General features: G+C 42.9%; 1 protein-coding gene across 7 annotated transcripts in view; it reads left to right on the top strand.

The window, feature by feature from the left end:
- otofa (otoferlin a) overlaps positions 1 to 15453 on the top strand; it is a 53367-nt gene extending 37914 nt beyond the window's left edge. The window contains exons 17-47 of one of the 7 annotated variants that reach the window (XM_029496684.1): positions 32 to 215; positions 341 to 461; positions 1038 to 1138; positions 1485 to 1575; positions 2000 to 2116; positions 2268 to 2420; positions 2806 to 2998; positions 3361 to 3485; positions 3578 to 3712; positions 4410 to 4571; positions 5218 to 5337; positions 5424 to 5585; positions 5700 to 5862; positions 6300 to 6466; positions 6677 to 6706; positions 6829 to 6966; positions 7062 to 7137; positions 8100 to 8215; positions 8298 to 8432; positions 8506 to 8643; positions 8732 to 8859; positions 8953 to 9123; positions 9351 to 9511; positions 9682 to 9824; positions 9911 to 9999; positions 10239 to 10337; positions 10546 to 10644; positions 12369 to 12610; positions 12729 to 12907; positions 13338 to 13438; positions 15226 to 15453. In XM_029496684.1, coding sequence (XP_029352544.1) covers positions 32 to 215; positions 341 to 461; positions 1038 to 1138; positions 1485 to 1575; positions 2000 to 2116; positions 2268 to 2420; positions 2806 to 2998; positions 3361 to 3485; positions 3578 to 3712; positions 4410 to 4571; positions 5218 to 5337; positions 5424 to 5585; positions 5700 to 5862; positions 6300 to 6466; positions 6677 to 6706; positions 6829 to 6966; positions 7062 to 7137; positions 8100 to 8215; positions 8298 to 8432; positions 8506 to 8643; positions 8732 to 8859; positions 8953 to 9123; positions 9351 to 9511; positions 9682 to 9824; positions 9911 to 9999; positions 10239 to 10337; positions 10546 to 10644; positions 12369 to 12610; positions 12729 to 12907; positions 13338 to 13438; positions 15226 to 15406 — 4220 coding nt within the window. In that variant the 3' untranslated portion in view covers positions 15407 to 15453. Of the gene's footprint in view, positions 1 to 31; positions 216 to 340; positions 462 to 1037; positions 1139 to 1484; positions 1576 to 1999; positions 2117 to 2267; positions 2421 to 2805; positions 2999 to 3360; positions 3486 to 3577; positions 3713 to 4409; positions 4572 to 5217; positions 5338 to 5423; positions 5586 to 5699; positions 5863 to 6299; positions 6467 to 6676; positions 6707 to 6828; positions 6967 to 7061; positions 7138 to 8069; positions 8216 to 8297; positions 8433 to 8505; positions 8644 to 8731; positions 8860 to 8952; positions 9124 to 9350; positions 9512 to 9681; positions 9825 to 9910; positions 10000 to 10238; positions 10338 to 10545; positions 10645 to 12368; positions 12611 to 12728; positions 12908 to 13337; positions 13439 to 13878; positions 14060 to 15225 lie in introns of those variants that run through there. The other 6 variants (XM_029496685.1, XM_029496683.1, XM_029496687.1 and 3 more) reach the window with 6 other exon arrangements.
- The last annotated feature ends 28 nt before the right edge of the window (positions 15454 to 15481 follow it).

Here is a 15481-nt window from a genome sequence, read left to right as displayed (position 1 = left end):
ACCCGCCATAACGGCCTCTGCACTATAACAGGTAACTATGGAAACCAGATAGATGGCGTAAGCAAGCCCTCGTCAGCGAAGAAGAAGAAAGATGTGGAGAATGAGGAGGAGGAGAGTGAGCTCATCCAAAACTCTAGTGATGATGAGGCGGACGAGGATGCAGACCTGGTCTCAGTCTCTTCCACTCCGCTCATGAAGCCCGTCATCACCGACAGGTCAGCGGTCAAAGGTTGCAAAGGACATACAGCTTCACGTTTAGGTTATAAACTGAACATTAGGCACAATAATTAAAGCTAGCATTTCAGATTGTTGGCTTAGTAATTTTGTTTGGAATATACAGAAACTACTTCCATCTTCCGTACTTTGAAAAGAAGCCATGTGTCTACATCAAGAGCTGGTGGCAGGACCAAAGAAGACGACTATACAACTCCAATATGATGGACAAGATTGCAGACAAGCTGGTCAGTGCACACCTTTCTTCATCTGATCTGATCTGATCTGATTAATGCAAATCATTCATAATAATCAACTAAATATGATAAACAGGAGAATATGAAAAATATTGAACAAGAAAACCAAAATCATTACAGTAGTCAAAAATATTATTACCTACTTTATATATATTTACAGTAGATTCTGGTCTTGTTACAGTGGTTGCTGGCCAAATTTGTATCTCTGAATTTACTCATTGTTATTGTAGGTATTTATATGTGGTAGTGTTTGGAAAATGCTCAAATTTAGGCTTGAGTTTAAGTGGTAATACTTCATAAAAAGGCCTGTATTTACGAATTCATTCTTACATAAACATGAATTCTCAAGCAGCTGCTAACTATAGGTGTCACTTGAATTAAGTTTAAATACTCAAGCACACAAGGTACAATATATAAATTAAATATTCAATGTATGACTAAATAAACTTTGTTATAGGGCAGCACTGGAATGTGTAGATAAGGAGTATTTGGCTTCTTTTGATAGAAATGTTTGAGTGCTAATAACTCGATTTGTGCTAAATTCCAGTTATTTCTGTGCTCTTACAGGAGGAGGGTTTAAATGATGTACAGGAGGTCATTAAGACAGAGAAGGCCTTTCCAGAGCGCCGACTCCGGGGTGTGCTGGAGGAGCTCACCGTTGGCTGCAGGCAAGCTACATAATGATGTTCCTTTGTAATAGTCGTTTCTTAGAAGTTGCATTGAGACTCAGCGGTCAGTACTTATACGGACAAATTTTCCTCATAGAAATGCATTTAATGAATTTCAACATAAAATCCTAGTAGCACTAAAGACTAAAAACTCTCTTTCTCTACCTTGTGGTTTTAGTTATTTTGTGAAACTCTTTTCAGTTGTTCACTGCTTAATGCGTATAATGGCAGTCTCTGCTGCTTTTCCGATTACATAGGAATTATAGAAATTTGAACAAAAAAGTAGATTTTATAGGTTAAGCCATGTTCTGCTGGTGTGTCATGCTATTTTTTTTATTGTTTCTAGTCGATTCGTGTCTCTGGCTAACAAAGATGTGAACCTGGCTGGCAGAACCAAGTTGGATCGAGAACGGCTCAAGTCCTGCATGAGAGAGATGGTATGTCTTTATTTATTTCAAGTAAAGATTAAGCTGGCATTAATTAATGGCATTGATTCTGCTGCAGTTTAGTCACAAATTCCAGCACCTTTTTTCTCTTCCCTAAATAAATTGATGCATTTAATTTGAAATGCAATCTCATTCTCAAACCCCACATTCCCTCTGATTTGTGTTTGTCTACAATTTGGTTCAAGGTGAAATGCAGCAGCGTCATCCAGGAAAACAAGCACACTGAGAGCATTGACTGAGTAGTTAATTTGGAATTAGAAAAACGTTGAAGAGCCTTTGTAGGTCTTTAAAGAGCTGCATTTTCAAATTTGAAGGAAAGTCAGGTGTTTAGATTGAACATGTGCAGCATGTGTATGATTTGAAATACTTTTGTGTTAGCTTCATCATCACTGATTCTCTTCTGATCGTCCCGCAGGACAGCATGGGCCAGCAGGCAAAGCAGATCCGAACTCAAGTGAAGAAGAACACAGTCAGAGAGAAACTCAAACTAGCACAGCTCTTCTTGCAGAGGCTTCGTTTTCTTGCTGACGAGGTACATATTAAATATTTAGCAAATGCACTGTTTTTAGAAACGGGATATAAACTGTGGCCTGTATTAATCAGCGTATTACAGTACGGCAGTTTTTAATTGTGAAAACAAACAGGGATTAATGAGAATCCCTCTGTGTGTATATCTTGTCCAGCCCCAGCACAGCATCCCAGATGTTTTTGTCTGGATGATGAGCAACAACAAGCGCATCGCTTATGCCCGCATTCCCTCCAAAGACATCCTATACTCTACAGTGGATGAGGAAACTGGTAAAGACTGTGGTAAAGTCAAAGCTGTTTTCCTCAAGGTATGATTCACTCTTCGTGATTCTCTCTTTCTCAATCTTTGGTCGCTTCTTCATCACAAGAAACTTTAAATCGGCTGAAAGAGACACGCCATTACATAAGATGATCAGAATTGATGAATAATCAAGTTGCCAGATGAATATTGACAAGTATTATGGCGTTACAGCTGTCCAGAGAGAGGCTAAAAATCAATGGTAATAATATTAATATTCATGGCTTGGGAACTTGTAACTTTTTCTTTTGCGGTCAGTGATTGACTTGTGATGATAAAACCAAAGAGAGAGTGCAAGAGGATCCACAGAAAGTATTTTTAGCCAATGATGGACTGCTCACTTTGCAAGGAATTCTTCATGTTTATTGAGTCCCATTTCCGTTCTGTGTCCACAGCTGCCGGGCAAGAAGGGATTTGGTCCTGCAGGCTGGACTGTTCAGGCTAAACTGGAGTTGTATCTGTGGCTTGGCCTCAATAAGCACAGAAAGGAATTCCTCACTGGGCTGCCGAATGGTTTTGAAGAGATTAAAGCTGCTAAAATGGCCCCAGGTCTTCACTCTGTCCCCCCTGTCAGCCTCGTGTACAACAGTGAGTACTGAAATCACTAGAAAGGTCTTAATGAGAGAGTTCAAGCCATCTGGCAGGTGCTCTACAGTCGCATCTGTTCTGTAAATGACACATCTCAAGTCATCATAACTGTCTCTGCAACATTAGCATTCACTGATGTTATTATTGCACCATCAAGCTTTCCATTAGAGATCCTCCATTACCATTAACCACTTCACTTAAACTATGACATCAATTAGTGGAGAAACAAAGAAACTCGCTTAGCAGTTAAACATTTTACATCTATTGATCATGTGTACTTAGCAGTCGACTTCTAATGTCGATCTAAGAGGGGGATTGATTGTCAGTTAATTTGACATGTTTGTATTGTGTGTATCCAACAGTGAAGCAGGTGTTTCAGCTGAGAGCACACATGTACCAGGCACGCAGTCTGTTTGCTGCTGACAGCAGTGGCCTTTCAGACCCTTTTGCTCGAGTCTTTTTCTCCACACACAGCCAGGTTACCGAGGTAAGAAATTAGGATCTTTTGCCGACATTGAAAAGCAACTGAATGAGGGCTGTGTACTGTGTCCGAACTGAGTCCATGTGCACGTTGTTCAGGTCCTGAGTGAGACACTGTGCCCTACATGGGACCAGCTCCTGGTGTTTGATGATGTGGAGCTGTTCGGGGAGGCCACTGAGCTGAGAGACGACCCGCCAATCATTGTGGTTGAAATCTATGACCAGGACACTGTGGTAGGATCTTATTCCAAGTCAAGGAACAAATGCTTTACAGAGAAACTATTTATTAAAGAAGCTTTTATGCGCTTATCAAACTAAAAGTGCTTTGCCTCTCCATCCCTTATGCTCCAACTGTCTGTCCTCCCTTCTCTTCCACTATGTCCCTCACATTACATATAACCCTGCTCATGCTGTTGTGTTGATTCCATAGAGTATGACTTATAGCCTGTATGATTAGAAGTCCCAGTAGCTAAGGGTGGCTGTTTTTTACATGAATTGTTTGGCTCATGTAGCTGGTGGTGAGGTCTGAAAAAGTTGACCTCTTTCCTTTGTAACAATGGCTGCTGCAGTAAAAGTGAAAGCTGTGACAGTTAAAGTGGTGCAGTGGAGAAAATCCTCCCCCCCGACACTTGAATCAAACATTCATCAGAAAATGCTAACTCATATCTGTGTTTGACCAGTCAAGCTCTGTTTTGTTGATATCAAAGTGTGATATTAACCGTTTTCGCAAGTGAGACTGGATGTTTCTCTTCCACATGCTTTTCTTTTGTAAATTTCACATTATTTGTAACCTTCAGCCGCTGTGATTTGACCAACACTGGCATCAAGTGGCCACCATAGAAACTACACCTCCCACACTTGTGTCTAACTCCCTTCCCTTGTCCCTCGCTCGGCCCCTTTTGACTGCCCACCGTCACAATGTGGTGTTCAGGGGAAAGCAGAGTTCATAGGTCGGACGTTTGCGAGGCCCACCATCAAGATGTGTAACGAGCACTACGGTCCCCCAAGGTTCCCCCCACAGCTGGAATACTACCAGATCTACAGAGGGAACTGCACTGCCGGGGAGCTGTTGGCTGCTTTCGAACTGCTGCAGGTAAAATATGCAAGAGCACAAAACATAAAACTACCACGAAAACATGAATGGCTGCACAAATGCCTCACACTCACCGCTCTACTGGTTGGATGTAAACCTGAATAGACTACATCACATAGAAATTAGCTTTAAATAAAGATGTGATGCAACTTTTTCTTTCCAATTATTTAAATAATGCTCTTCTTCTTGCTCTTTGCACAACTTCTTTTCCAAATTTCTTTCTTCCTCCATTATACCATCCCCTTTTCCACTTATTTACTCTCACTGCACATTTTCACTTGCCCTTTTATATTACTATTTACATTTCCCTGTGTCACCCTCTCCCTTGCTCTTTTCCATCCACTGTAATGTTCTCTTGCCTTCTGTCTCGTGCGTCCTCCTGCTGCCCACAGATTCCTTTCGATACGGAGGAGATTAGGCGCGCTCTGATTGCTGTCCATAACTTTGCTGTTCCTCAAATAAAGGTGCTTATTTCATTCTATCTTTTCATTCCACTGCGTCTTACTCTTTGGCTACTTTGCCATCAGTGTTCAATCTGCAGTAACCGTCTTTATTCTCTTCTGCAATGATATAAACCTTTACTTTCTCTGCAAGAAGTCTTCCTGCCTAGTATGCTCTGGTGCTTACCCTCAATCTCTTTCAATAGATTGGTCAAGGAGGCAGGGCTGATCTTCCTCCTCTTGAAGGGCCAACAGACTCTGAGCGTGGGCCAATTCTTCCCGTGCCGTTGGGCATCCGACCTGTCTTGAGCCGCTACCGCATTGAGGTGAAATTTTTGACCAGTGGCTCTGTGCTTTCATCTAAAAACATCCTTTTTCCTCACTGCCAGGCTGCTATTTCTCTGTGGTTCAGGTTTTGTTCTGGGGCCTAAGGGACCTGAAGAGGATTAATTTAGCTCAGGTGGATCGGCCACGTGTGGATATAGAGTGTGCAGGTAGAGGTGTTCAATCTGCGCTCATCCAGAACTACAAGAAAAATCCCAACTTCAGCACCCTGGTCAAATGGTTTGAGGTGGTGAGTTGTACCTCAAACATTACATCGATTCGGTAATCTTGGTAATCTCTGTCTTGTTTACTTAAATTTTCAGGAAGATATAACATGTTAAGATACTGTCTGTGTTGCCCTCAGGACCTTCCAGAAAATGAGCTCTTGCACCCGCCTCTCAACATCCGAGTGGTTGACTGCAGAGCATTTGGCCGCTACATCCTGGTGGGGTCCCATGCCGTCTCCAGCCTCAGACGTTTCATCTACAGCGCCCCAGACAAGAACTCAAACAACTGGGCCACTGCAGGTGCTGAAACTCAACTAAATATTTGTATATCTGTCAGTTATCAAGGAGCTGTGGTATTGCATGTGTGTGAGTGGTTTTGTGGCGAGTTGTAAATTTGCCTGAATGTGTCCTTTAAAAAGAAAACTACTACTCTCATTCACATGTAATTGCATACATGCGAATGAATAAATAGCAACAACCATACAGAGAAGTTTAGGCTATCACAGAATATTGTATGTCAAGGAAAGTTAAAACAAACTTTAGTAATTACACTTAAATGCTCTTTGGTCACCAAAGAATGAATTTGCATTCTTTATTAAATCTGTTGGTTTCTCTGATTGCTTCCTGCCTCTGTCCTTACTCCATCTATCGGTTTTCCTCTCTTGCATGTCCTCGGCTGTCCTGTCTTCTCCTGTCTTCAACCTGCTGCTGTCTTAAATCTTCCGGCCTCACTCCAGCTAAGCTAATGAATGGCTACATGGTCCTTGCCAGTGGCGGCTCCCAGCCTCGCTCCTCACCCAGCTTCTCCTCCCGCACCTTCTCTCGTCCCGCAGGTGACATCTCCGTCAACATGGACACAGAGCCTCTGGTCCGAAAGATGGACACAGTTGTCAAGTTAGACGCCGTAAGCTTGTCCATGAAATCTTTCATAGTAGAGCATTGCCTATTCATTTCTATAGTATACTATGTGTTTATATATGTGGATGGTGGGAGTAGTAGCACTGCTTGATGCCCAGTCCTTTTTACCTGCCTCTTTATATGTGTCACTTCTTCCTGCTTCATCCATCGTATGTATTAACCCTTGTGTTGTTCTATGTAATGCCCCCTGTCATAGATGTCTGATGCTGTTGTAAAAGTTGACATGGTGAGTAATCGGTCCTATAGAAATTTGGCAATGAAATTATACGCTTCAGTTAACGAGTAGCTCCTTATAAGTAAGAACTGAAGCTATCCAGAATCTTTACAGTGTCTGGACTTCTTGAACAGATGGAGGAGGAGAGTGACAAAGAGAAGAAGAAGAAGAAGAAAAAAAAGAAGGGAGGAGTTGAGGAAGAAGAAGAAACAGATGAGAGTGTGCTGGACTGGTGGTCCAAATATTTTGCTTCAATCGAGACTTTGAAAGAGGTTTGTCTCTTCCAGTCTAATCTATAAATGTTTCGGTGGGTCTCAGCCTATTGTCTCAGACCAGTGGCATGATTTTCTTCCTCCTGGTATTGCAGACCCTCAGAGCCCAGGAGGCAGCTCAGGCAGAGGCTGAGGAGAGAGAGGACCTGGAGATAGCAGCAGAATCTGCAGGTACTCAGCTCCACCAGATCAGACAGGCTGCCAGCTAGTTCGCCTCTCTGTCTGCCGCTCTGGTTTTTACTGCAGCCATTTGTTGCCAATATTGGAGTTTAGGTTGAGATTCAGTTTTATAGGGTTGTTCAAAAGATGATTTCTAGTTGTTCTAGTTGTAGTTAAACTTGCATGGGTTTAATGATTATGCCCTTCAGGACTCAAATAATTTTTTATTTACTTTGTATGTATGTTTTTTTTTTTTTTTTTTCGGTCTGATACAAATTAGCATCTCCCACATAGTATCTTTTTGTAAACTTTATTTAAAAAACCGCAAATTCAACATTTAAAGCTCACTACCATTTTTACTGCATCTACTCTAAAGGGAGAGGTGAAAGTGATGGACATGCTGGTTTCAGACACTGTTTCTGTGTAGACTGTGTGCCGTATATGCTTCTCATGGATTCATCCTTTATCCATGTTTTGGGCAGATTGCAACATTATCATATTTCAGGACCATCTCCCATATTAGAGTCATCTTCCAGCTCTGCAGTGCACATGAAAGTTGGGTGATGGAGAATCACTAAATTAATCTAATTCTGAATTTAAATGTTGATTATATACTGCCAGACTGCAAAAAACTGAAGAATAAACCTCTTTTAATACAAGATGCTTCTTGTATTATAACAATGAATCAGTTTCAGAAACAAAATTGGGTAATGGCTGTAAGAACATATTTTCATATGGTACATAATTTTAACAGCAATTTATCCCTTTTTTCTCCTTTAAAAAAATGATTCAACAGTATTGATTAAGTGAAACAAAATTTTCCTCCGATGAACAAATCCATCAGCTTTCATGTTCAATGACGTGTAGTACCGTGTGCAACCCAGTGCGTCCCTCTTCATGACTCCAACGCTACTCTATCCACCTCCACTCACCCGCCCAATCAGATATCAAACCAGATGACCTTCTTCTGAAAGGCTTGAAGACAAAAGAAAAGAGCAGAGAGAAGAAGAACGCCAAGGACAAAAAGAAGAGTCAGGCTGCAGAGGCGGCTGAAAAACGACCAATTAAACCAAAAGTGGATGAACTGATGGTGAGTGTCATTCATACTTGGAGAAAATATTTCACACATGCAGGCAAATACTCACACTCTGTCTGTTTGATGTTCTGTGCAGGTGTATAACAAGGAGCTAGAGAGCGAGTACGGTAACTTTGAAGACTGGCTTCACACCTTCAACCTGTACAGAGGAAAAGCTGGAGACGATGATGAGCATGCTCTAGATGACGACAGGATTGTTGGCAGATTCAAGGTGAGAAAAAACTTTCACAGACAATCTTAAGACTTTAAGTTACAATGCACCCTCTTGTTTTGCTCTGATGCAGGGCTCCCTGTGCATGTACAAGCTGCCGCTGTCTGAGGAGATCACCAGAGAGGCAGGATTTGATCCTAACATGGGCATGTTCCAGAGCATTCCTCATAACGATCCAATCAACGTCCTTGTCCGTGTCTATGTGGTCAGGGTGAGTGGCCTCGCCATCTAGTTAAAATATTTAGGAAATGTTAAATAAATCTTTTCTCTATTTCATTCTGTTGTTTCACCTTGCTCAGGCTACAGATCTGCATCCTGCTGATATCAACGGGAAGGCTGATCCGTACGTCGTCATCAAGTTGGGCAAGTCAGAGGTCAAAGACAAAGAAAATTATATCTCCAAACAGCTCAATCCTGTGTTTGGCAAGTGAGTTTTTTTCAGCTTGCTGGTTCTGAGTCTTTTGCATGGTCCAACACTCAAATAGAAAGTTCTGATTATCCTCTCCTTCCTTGTGATCAGATCGTTTGACATTGAGGCGACATTCCCTATGGAGTCCATGCTAACGGTGTCTGTGTATGACTGGGACCTGGTTGGCACTGATGACCTGATCGGAGAGACAAAAATTGACCTGGAGAATCGCTTCTACAGCAAATACAGAGCCACCTGTGGCATCTCATCGAACTATTCTCTGTGAGCATCAGTGCCTCTTCAGACAATATCTAAAGTTAACATGAAAAAACATCAACTGTATTTAGTATTGTCTGACTAACTTTGTAAAGTCATTAAGAGTTGAAAAGCAGTTTTTGCGGTGCTGAGAGGCTGTGTGAATATACATATTAATATTATGGTCATTTTCTGACCTCAGAACCTCAGTAGCCTCTCTGCTCCTTTTGTTCCATTTGTCGATTTGACACCAGCCATGGGTACAACGTGTGGCGGGACCCTATGAAGCCCTGCCAGATCCTGGCCAAGCTCTGTAAGGACGGCAAAATCGATGGACCTCATTATGGGCCTGGTGGAAAAGTCAAGGTGGCGGGTCGAATCTTCCAGGGGCCAACAGAGATTGAAGATGAAAATGGTACATCAGCAATTTTCTACTCTTAGGTCATATAAAGATCCTACATATAAGGCCAAGGCAATAATTTCACTCTCACTTTCATTGTACTATTTAAGACAGGCAGTGAATGCCTGATTTTTTTTATTTTCTTTATTTCTGTCCTCCTCTTCTTTCGTGTGTTGCTCTCCCAGGTTTGAAGAAGCAGACTGAGGAGCATTTGGCTCTGACAGTACTGAACCACTGGGAGGAGATCCCAAGATTGGGCTGCAAGCTTGTCCCTGAGCATGTGGAGACCAGACCCCTGCTGAACCCTGACAAGCCCGGCATCGAACAAGTAATACAGAGAGCTGCACTCATCGGGAGTCACGACACAGTACACAGCCATTATTTGACTGTTTTTCTTCCTACTTGTGTCCAAAGGGCCGTATTGAGATGTGGGTGGATATGTTTCCTATGGACATGCCTGCTCCTGGACCTGCGATCGACATAGCGCCACGGAAACCAAAGAGGTACGATTGGGCAGGAGCTAATCAGAAAAATATACATTCAAATGGATTTTGATAAATGGGAAAACATGAATCCAATGGGAGCTGTGTTCATTCCATTGCAAAGTGTCTAAATCTCTAGTTCTGGTCTATCCCCACGTTAAAGCATGGTGAGTAGTTAGTGATTGAGTAGTTGGCGCTCCGTTCACTGTCAAATATAAGTCCAACTGTGTGTATGTGTTCCTTCCTCCCCCCCTTACCAGATATGAGCTCAGGGTGATTATTTGGAATACAGACGAAGTAATACTGGAGGACGATGATTACTTCACTGGGGAAAAGTCCAGTGACATATTTGTCAGGGGGTAGGTACAGCGGGACGTGGCACCAAAGCCTTGTCCCGTGGGTGTGAGCTGTGTGTGGAGTTTTTTTTTTTTTTTTTGGCAGTTAACCATTTTTTTGTTTTGTTTTCATTCTTCTGTGTGCGTGTTTGTGTCTGTCTTTGTGTTTGTGGTGTGTCTCCTGTCTGTCGTCCTCTCTCTCTTCTCTGGTCAATGATCTGCTGGTGTCTAGCTTTGAGCTTCGTGTTGTTATTTGGAACACTGATGACGTAATTCTAGAGGACGATGCTTTCATGACAGGAGAGAAGATGTCTGACATCTATGTCAGGGGGTAAACACACGATTACATCGCATGGCTTGTACAACAATTTCCCTTCTTCCCCCCTCGTGAAGCCCTCCACACATTTCTCTGTCGTCTTTCCCCTTAGCACGCAGCCATGCTTGTGTCCCTCCAGCACGCTGTAAACTAATGCCAAAGGAAGAGTTTGGACAGTAAGGACCAAAGCACATAAAAACAATCGAATGGCATCATACAACTGAAACAGCCTCGAATCACACTGTACAGTTGGAGGTTGAAGCCAAAGTTTTAATACAACAGCATGGAGCAACATTAGCGTTTAGGCCAGATGATGCGCCTTCAGTTCTTACTAATAAAGAGCCATGATGTCTTGGCAACATACTCCTCTGTATTCAGAAGCTAGTTGCTAACTTTGTCAGTTCGTTGTTGTTGAACCGGCATACAGAAGGTCACTGTTACTAACACAGATGACAGCAATGAGTTGATCAGACCAGTGGAGTTGTGGACTGTAAAACCAAAGTGGGGAGTTAAAAGAAGCTACACAGCTGTAAAGAGCTCAGGGAATATGGTTCAGGAGTTTCATCATAACAAGCCTCACTTTGTCATTAAATCAAATGACAAAAAAACAGAAGGTGTCTTAGAGGCCACAGCTGTCGGAGAAGGCCAACGTCAATCAACAGTTAGCAGACTTGAGAGAAAAAAATACTGTAATTCATTGGAAACGATCCAGGTCTGCCTCTTTCATGGCCATGACACATCCCTCCAAGGTAGGAGCGAATCAGTTCAGCCCTTTTTTGCTTCATCCTGCCATGCCAGGCATGAGTGAAAACATAAGCTCCTCGGGGAAGGTGGAAAACATCAGAGAACCGGTGAAAAATGACCTCAGATCATTCTTGTGGTTTGGTCCTGTACTGCAGTTGCTGCTGGAAGTTAAAATAAGATGAAATATATATTTTTAATAATGCAAAACCTTATTGCATGGAAGCATACATGCATGCCTGTATGACAGAGCTCCAATGTGTTTAACATCATCGCTGGATATGTGATTACCATTATATTTATTATAGGCTATTGATTGAGTGTCTTCACTCGTCTATCTCTTAACAAATTCAATTCCTCGGCTGATGTGGTGTCATCTGTTAGGATTTTACAGTGATGATTGAGTCGTTGGATCACATGAGATTAAGCATGGTTTAGTGACACCAGGCCCATTATAGGCATCAGCATTTACAGAGATGTTTCAGCCTGACACTGATTTTTTATTTTTTTTTGTTAGCTTCTTTTTTTGTGTTCTTTAGTGTTGCGTTTTAATAACGCATTGTACAGCCTCGCTCGGTAACTCAATGAAAGAGCTCTAACAAGCACAGACTAACCCCACAGGCACTGATCCTCTGCATCCAGACACTAACCTATTTTTGAAAATTTTCTGTGTGCATGGCTTTAAAAAGGTGCGACGCTCCAACATCAAATCAGATTTTTATATATTACTGAAGAACAACTTCTGATTTGCCATTGGGGGATCACATGACGTGTTTTGATTTTGACCTATTAGCATCATCTCTCTTGTTAACAGACTAATATTCCTTTGTTAAAACAGTCCAAATTAATACACAGCAACTGACAATTCCAATTTTGTAGATATTAGCCATTGTGAATGCATGATGAAGCAAATCTACTCACGCATCTCATCGAACCATGATCCTGAAAAGGTCAACTCTGACCTCTGTGACCCCAAGCTGTCTGTGACCTTCCTGCAGGTGGCTGAAAGGGCAGCAGGAGGACAAGCAGGACACAGATGTGCACTATCACTCTCTGACCGGTGAGGGCAACTTCAACTGGCGCTTTGTCTTCCCTTTTGATTACCTCTTGGCCGAAGAGAAGATCGTCATCTCTAAGAAGGAGTCCATGTTCTCCTGGGATGAGACTGAATACAAGATCCCTCCTCGCCTCACGCTGCAGGTCTGGGATGCCGATCACTTCTCTGCTGATGACTTCCTGGGTGAGGACTGAAGAGTTGTTGCTTGTTTTCAGCAGAACCGTCCATCCGTTTGAATTAGAGATGTAAAAAGAACATTGCTGCCCTCGTTATCTGACCGTTAAACTATAACTGTCCTCAGGGGCAATTGAGCTGGACCTGAACCGGTTCCCCCGTGGCGCCAAGACAGCAAAGCAGTGCTCCCTTGACATGATCCGAAATGAGCAGGAGCTTCCCACCATTTCCATCTTCAAACAAAAGAGAGTGAAGGGCTGGTGGCCATTTGTTGCTCGTGATGAGAATGATGAGATGGAGCTCACGGTAAGACACAGCCACAGAATGCTGGGAAGCCAATTAGAGAGCCACTTCGGGGAGGAAGTAAATGTAGCAGCAAGTAAAGAAGGAACCATAACAACTCGGACATAAGAGCATAAATTTATGGGCATTCAAGATTCACTAAAAAATGAAATTAAAACAAACTGATGGCTCATAATTCATTTCCACACTGAGACTTTAAAACGACTTTATGCAAGTGTGTAACGTTTTACAGCACAGAGTCACCCAACAACAGGTACTGTGTAAGAGGAAGCTCCTTGGGTGTAAGACTAGCTCCTAGCCACTGCTGTGGGGTGTTGAGATGATATCTGAGACTAAAAGAAGGCCATTGTCTTGTAATACTCGCTTGTGGAGGGAGCTTGCGATAAAGGATCCGCGTTTTGCCTTTCCCTGAATACGTTCTGTGTCATTACAGGGTAAAGTCGAGGCCGAGCTTCACCTGGTGACAGCAGAAGAGGCAGAGAAAAGTCCTGTAGGGCTCGGACGAAATGAGCCGGATCCTCTGGAGAAACCGAAGTAAGACACTGACATGTATTCACTGAAAATATAAGTAGGATCAGTCTGTAACAGACACTCAACCATCATGAAGTTAAAAGTTTGTGATGGTTGAGTGGATCAGAATCAGGCATAGTGTCCCTTGATTCTTCTCTCTGTGTAAATCATTCTTACAGCACAAAAAGCAGTTTGTCAAAAATGTGAACCAGACCAGCGTTGGCGTCATCAAACAGAGACCTGGTGGTGTTTGACCACGGCTGCTTTCTGCACTGTCAGAAGGTCACTGTTACACTTTCACACTCGTTTCTCCTCCTACCATCCCTTCAACTGTCTCCCTCTGTCTCTCCCCTCTCCTCGTCCTTTGCCCTTCTTTCTGTGTAACTCCCCTCCTCCTTGCCCTTCTCCCTGTTTTTGCCTCCATCTGCATTCCTTCCCTTTCTGTCCTATCTCCTTGCGAAAAGTCGCCCGGACACAAGTCTAATGTGGTTTCTGAGCCCCCTGAAGTCCATTCGTTACTTCATCTGGCACAACTACCGCTGGCTGATCCTCAAGGCCCTGGGGCTGGTACTGCTGCTGCTCATGCTGGGCCTCTTCCTCTACTCAATCCCTGGCTACCTGGTCAAGAAGATGCTGGGGGCCTGACGCGATGGTAGCTTCCGTCCCCTCCTCACTGTCTCTGCTTCTCTATTAAGCCCCTCACTTCCTTGTTTTTCCTGCCCTCCCTGTAGTGCCTTCTCTTATGTGCCGCCAAGCTGCGTCTCTTTGTATTCTGTCCTTGACTCTTCTGCTGTCTCTCCCACGCTCTCTTCCCAGTAGATTAATGTCCTTTGTGTCTTGTCTCGCCACAAAGTGCCATCACACATCTGATGGTGTGACAAACTGCAGTATGGAGTCAACTGTTTTTATTCACATCAGTTATCTTTATTTCTAATCCAAAGCCCGTTTTGAAAAATTACATGTACAGTAAAAAGCAAACAAACAGATAAGATCGCACCAGGAAAGGAAAAGAAGGTTTCTGTAACTTTTTGCATGTGTAATATACCTTTAGATGTGACTTTAAGGATTTTGTTTATAATGAGGTGAGAGTCCATCTAAATTTTCTCCAGACTTCTTCCCACAACCGCTGCTGACTGATATCCAGAGAGCATTAAAATTCTGTGACAGAATACAAATGTTACAGGAGGAGACAAACTGGATGTTTTCTTAATGCAGGACATTGAAGTAAAATATCTCCACATTATTTCATTAACGTCTACTCTAAGTTTTTAAGGTCAAGAAATCTAAACATCGTCAGTTCAGAAGTTCTGCTCAAACAGAAGTCAAACAAAGTTCTATTGAATTAAATGATCGATAATATTTCCCAATCATTTTTTTTAATTCTCCTCCAGATAACTATGTAGTTTTATCATAGGTATGCTTTAGGTGAACGTGTTAACTATAGTTTTATTTCCATGAAAGAAATTGAAATAACAGGAACTGTTCCGGTTAGAGTTAGTACCAATTCATACCCTCAGCCAGGAAGTCTGCGGGCCTGTAATATTAAAGGTTGCCAAAATATCGTAAATAATGAAAACATCCTGGACTCAGGACAGCTGTTGCTCAGTCATCCACCCATTTTATCCACATTTCCATCATGCATATGTTTTAAATGTAACGCTTTTAGTCTGTGGTGTGAGCCTACAATATGTGAGCTGTGAGCATGCTGTATTAAAAATCCAACATGGCGTACTAACCACTAATGCCAGCTTCTTTTCTCCCGTGTTCTCCCGTCCCATTTCTACCTCCCCTTCCTCCCCGTTCCCCTACAGTCGCCCAGACACCACCTTCCTGTGGTTCCTGAGCCCTCTGAAAGCAATCCGCTACCTGGTGTGCAACCGCTACAAGTGGCTGATCATCAAGATCGTGCTGGCCCTGCTGCTGCTCATCATGCTGGGTCTCTTCCTCTACAGCATGCCGGGCTACCTGGTCAAGAAACTGCTGGGGGCCTAAAAGGCATAAGGGAAGACTGGGCGGGGATGGGTGGATGAGGGAGGGGGGGGGGGGGGACACAGAGGGAGCACGACA

Source organism: Echeneis naucrates, chromosome 24 (assembly GCF_900963305.1).
Source record: "Echeneis naucrates chromosome 24, fEcheNa1.1, whole genome shotgun sequence".
NCBI lineage: Eukaryota > Metazoa > Chordata > Actinopteri > Carangiformes > Echeneidae > Echeneis > Echeneis naucrates.
This window is presented reverse-complemented; position numbering and strand designations above follow the sequence as displayed.